Raw genomic sequence first — 5,159 nt, 5'->3', positions numbered from 1 at the left:
TAATGTCCTTGGAAAAAAGATTTTAATATCAACATACTTAGATTACATTTTGTGAATATAATATGCAGTTGTTTAATGTACATTATAAAATCATTAATTTTAGAAAGTTTCCAACTGTCTAAATACCAAAAGAATCCCATTTTCTAGCATAAAGTTAAACCATTTTCTATATTATACCAAAATTAAAATTTACCCGTATTCTAATATTGAGAAATGACATAAAATACCAACATTATAAAGTCTACTTAGAGAAGAGCAACAATGACTTCATAGAATATCTTTACTATATATATGTAAAATTTTTATTTTTTTTGAGACACATAACCTATCCTAACAACGTGATTCAGAGAGTTATAATGTGTTGGGCAGAGTAGATTTAGAGGCTGAAGACTGGTGTTCAATCTAGAACTTCCTAGATTACTACCATTCCTATCCCTGTGCTAGTTGGCACACAATAAATGTCTGAATGAATAATTACATCGACAAGGATTTCTTCATCTGTAAATTGGAGATACCACCTACCACACAAAATATTTGTAAAAAACAAAAGAACTAATGGGTGCCACAGTGCTTTGTTAATTTTAAGACTGTGAGCTAAAGATCTGTTAGTAGATATCAAATGTCAAATAAACTCCAATAACTTGGCTTTGATGTAATATTTTATTTAGTTGCTTTCCTGTTAACAAATATACCATTAAGAACAAATTTGTTCAGTGTTCATTTTAATTGGAAAAATGCCTTAAAACTCATTTAAAAAAACACTATGTAATTCAGGTCAACACCAACAACCTTCTACTTCCTATGGTTAAGTCATAAGAAGAAATCTGTTTCAAAAGAAAAGTATTTTATAATAAAAAGGTCTAAAGTTTGTTTACATTAAATCCCAATTCTACACCATTTACCAAAGCACTTCACACGTCTTTTAAAACATTTATCACATAGTATGATAAATAATTTTTATTTTTTTCTCCCAGGAGAGTTTGGGCAGAAAATTGGGTCATATTCATTTGGAGTTCCTTATAGAGGTTAGTGCATACTAGACATAGAATGAATGACAATGACAGACATTGAAGGAACAGGATATATGTTATGTTCGGCAGAGAACAAAGGGCTATCATAATTTTGATTAGTTTTATGATATATGGTCAGAGTGATAAATTTATCAGCAAGCTGAAAACAGGATTTTACAAGATTCCTTTTAGGTTTTTTTCTATGAATGAGACTAGTTTTAAGTCCACAAATGTATGTTAATTAAAGAATTTGATGCAGGGAGAGTTTGGAGCATGTTATCAGGATGGTAACATGAAAATGACAGAAAATAAAATATTTTTACTTTAAAATTACTTAGTGCTCATTTATTCAGTGGTCTCAAATAATGAAGACTAACTTTGTCAAAAGCTTGTTGTATTTTATATTGTTTTCTTTTTGTGATTTTTTTTAGATTCCAAAATATTATTATAGATAGGAACCAGCCTACATTAATTGGTGTTTTGTTTTGTATTGGAGAAGGGTGTTGAACCACATGAAAGTTTATATTTGAAAAACATAGTTTATATATAAATGATTATTTGCCTAACTTATTTTGAATTATAAAGTAGATATAGTGAGAATATGTTTGCTGATGATTATGTATTGGTAAAAAGATATTTGAAACCATATTAGAAAAAAACAAACATATAATGACAATTCCAAGGAGCTACATCCAATATTTAAGATACAGATGCAACGACTAAAAAGGTTTACAATATACTCAAAAGGATTTTCATAAATATTTGTTGTAAGTGCCTGATGATGACTAAAACAGACTTTTCCTACTTTGCCTTTGTGAAATCTAGTTGCTTCGGAGGCATTCTTTATTAAAAGAGGGGTGCTAATACTGTAAAAAGATTTTTGGTAGGATCCAAGCAAATGTCAAAAAAAAAAAGTTATTTTTTCATCAAGTAGCATTTAACTTCTATAAAGATTTACAGCAATTTATAATTAGATATATGCTACTCTCATATGGGGTGTCAGACATTTGAATCAGGATTGAATAACTTATACTTTAATAAATTTTTGCATGATTTGAGCAAAGCTATTTGAAGGAAAAAGTTCTTATTAAACATTTATCTGGTGAAGTAAGGCAAACTCTAATTGTTCAAGTGGCAATTATAAGAATAATTTTGATCTTCTATATTGTAAAATAATTAGCACTTGCATAGCTTTATTCACAGACACATGTATTTTTATAGGGAACTACATTTCATTTCCCTTATGTAGTACGGTAGTTCTATTTGACTCTCATTAAAAAGGAAGAAGAAAGCAAGCTGATGTGTAAGACAAATTGATCTCATTTTAAGTTATAAGTTGTAAAGATATAATATGGCAAGTACTTTTCTATGATTAAATTCTATTGTGGGTTTATGGGGAAAAAAGCTTAAAAGTTTTGGTATCGACATAATACGAAGGCAGAGAGAGTTTCTTAACATGGAACTTGGTGGCATATTTGCTTACTAATGCATCAATTTTGAAATTAAAAATGTATTTTTATTATGAGTAAAAGTAGTATACAGTTATCTTTTTGTTTAATTAAGGTAAAAGCTAGATTCTGATCTCTTATTTTACAACATATTTTCTTAGAAGGTATATATAATCTGCTACCAGTTTTTACTAGTCTAGAAGTACTTGAGGCTTTACGTAACTTAGATGACTCAAGGGTACTTCACATTCAAAAATATTTTTGAAATATTTTACAACCTATTTTAAAAATTAATATTTTTATAAGGGAGGTCATGATTAGCTCACTGTTACTGTTAAAAAGATACAGAAGTTTAAATAAAAAAACTTGCCCTATACTTCAGGCTTTTCTAAAAATAAAGTTTCCAAATCACAGTGCCAATAATAATTTAATTAATACAAAACCCAGCAGTTTTAAAGTCATATTTAATGTTGGTTAACTCCTACTTAGCATCTTATTTAGAATGTAATATCCCAACTTTGGTACACACAAAAAATTTTTTTTAAATATAAATTAAACACATTACTTGTCATAGACTGTTCTTTTAAAAGTAGTTTAAAAAGATGAAAACAAAACACATCTTGGAAACATAACTTCCTAGCAAAATTTTTAAGTATGTAATTCTCATGTAAGGCACTTCCATTCTTTTTCAAAAAAGTTTCATAAAAAGTTCTCCATTTTTCTTTTTTAATCAAGTCTTCATAAATTATACAGTAATAATATTACTTCAAGTAAAACTTTATTAAATATCCAATTTTGGCATGATTTCCTTAAATATCGTTACCTTTGAGTAGAATGAAGGGCATTAAGTTCTCTGCAGGCTAATCTTAAATGAAGGTACTCTTGATGTGTTTTAGATTTAGAGAACTGGTAACGTTTTATCTTGTTGATTTTGTTCAAGAATCTTGAAATCTTCCAAAGGAAGACTGCTTAAGGCAGTTGGTAAAATGTGTTCTGATGTGCCTTTAGGTAATAAGTTATTTGCTTCTAGATTCTTCACTAAACAGGTGGCTTTGATCCATCTTCGAGTTGCTCTGCGTTCTTTTTGTAGGCAAGTTTTCATTTTCCTTCTTAAGCTTGCTATTTCTTTTTCCAGTTTAATTATTCTCTTTTTTGCCTCCATTGGATTCCTAAAGGCATAACTGTGTTCAAGTAGTACTTGCTGACTACTAATGTTTGATTTTAAATTAGGTGGTCCTGTTGAAGTACAACTGTTGTTTTTCTTCAAAAGATTCCTTGACTTGAGTTTCTAAGCCGAATAAAATTAGAGGGTTGAACATAAATTATGGAATATCACTAATAAATACATTTTGTTCAGTTTTGTATAAGAGCTCTTTTAAATACTGATTTTAAAATACAGGAAACATCAGCAGCCCATCTCATGTAATCATGGATTCAAGTTTCTCAATTGGTTGGATTAACTCCAGCCACTTACTACATTTTGTCTTCCTTATCCAGAGAGATACAAACATTGGTTTGGAAATAGACAATGGAATTCTAAGGTCTCTTCCAAATTACTGAGTATGATTCTATGGAGACTTTAAAAATCCTCACTAAGGCCAATATAATGTATTTAGATATTTGGTTTATCTATGATACTAATTTGATCTCTTTTTTAGGTAAATATATTCTCTCAATTGATTAATATTTCAGAACTTGAGTCCTATTTAATAAAAAACATATTCCCAAGTATCAAGCTCCTGAATAGATTTACTTGTTATTCAGTTACAGCTTTCATTCAAGGATTTAAAATCTGGCTAGAAACTTTTTGCCCAAATCAGAAACCTGAGGACCCTTTTTTCCCTTTATCTCTTTCATTCAATTAGTCATCAAGCCCTATTCTATACCCTATATATCTCTATCATGATTCATCTCCTCTCTAGCATTCTTAATGCTACTGCCCACATCAAGCCTATACTATACCAAAATACTATACCATGTAGGATCTTACTCCATTCTACCATTCATGATCTTGATTTATACTCCGGCAATACTAAACCGCTTGTAGTTCCCAGATTGTATCATAATCTCATAATTTTGTGTCTTTCATTTACTCAACAAATATTTATTGAAACACAGGAATTTATTTATGAGTTCTTGGGGACAAAAACATGGTTCCTGTCCTCATGAAACCTACATTTGGTATTCTCTCTGCCTAGGAGAAATGACGGGGACCCTTTTTTGATCTTTCTATTCCCAACATCTAACTTGGATTCTGACATAACATAAAGTTTAGTAAATACTTGCTGAATGAATAAATGATCAAAATGTCACATGTAAGGTATACCTGAAATTCAATAAATGTTTGAGTGTGTACTATGTACCAGGCACTACTTGAGGTGCTGAGGATTCAGAAGTAAAAAAGACAAAGTTCTTGACCTTCTAAAGCTTTTCTAATATCTGTGAAAACTATATTTACCATAATCTCCTCTCCTGTTCAGATATTAACTCTTGTATATTTATAAACTTAACTGTCACAAATAACTCAAGAAAAGTAGTGTTTTTCCTTTCTCAGAGGAAAAGATGCCAGTCCTACTTTTCAAAGTTAAGCCTTCTATTTTTGTTCATTCTACCCCTTTTTACTTTTTGGTGACCCCATCTTTCTTAGCTAGCTTTTTCCTCTCTGGTCAGATCTTCCCTAACTACATAAAACATTGTTTTA

The 5,159-nt window shown here is 29.9% G+C and overlaps 1 protein-coding gene across 1 annotated transcript in view; it reads right to left on the bottom strand.

Annotated features, from left to right (window-relative positions):
- THAP2 (THAP domain containing 2) overlaps positions 1 to 5,159 on the bottom strand; it is an 11,860-nt gene continuing 6,701 nt past the window's right edge. Inside the window, exon 3 of the mRNA XM_006923749.3 lies at positions 1 to 3,746. Within this exon, the coding sequence (XP_006923811.2) occupies positions 3,357 to 3,746 (390 nt within the window). The 3' untranslated portion in view covers positions 1 to 3,356. The remainder of the gene's footprint in view (positions 3,747 to 5,159) is intronic.

The sequence above is a fragment of the Pteropus alecto genome, unplaced genomic scaffold (genome assembly GCF_000325575.1).
Source record: "Pteropus alecto unplaced genomic scaffold, ASM32557v1 scaffold76, whole genome shotgun sequence".
Classification (NCBI taxonomy): Eukaryota; Metazoa; Chordata; class Mammalia; order Chiroptera; family Pteropodidae; genus Pteropus; species Pteropus alecto.
Note: the sequence above shows the minus strand (reverse complement) of the source record. Positions and strands in the feature narration are given on the sequence as shown.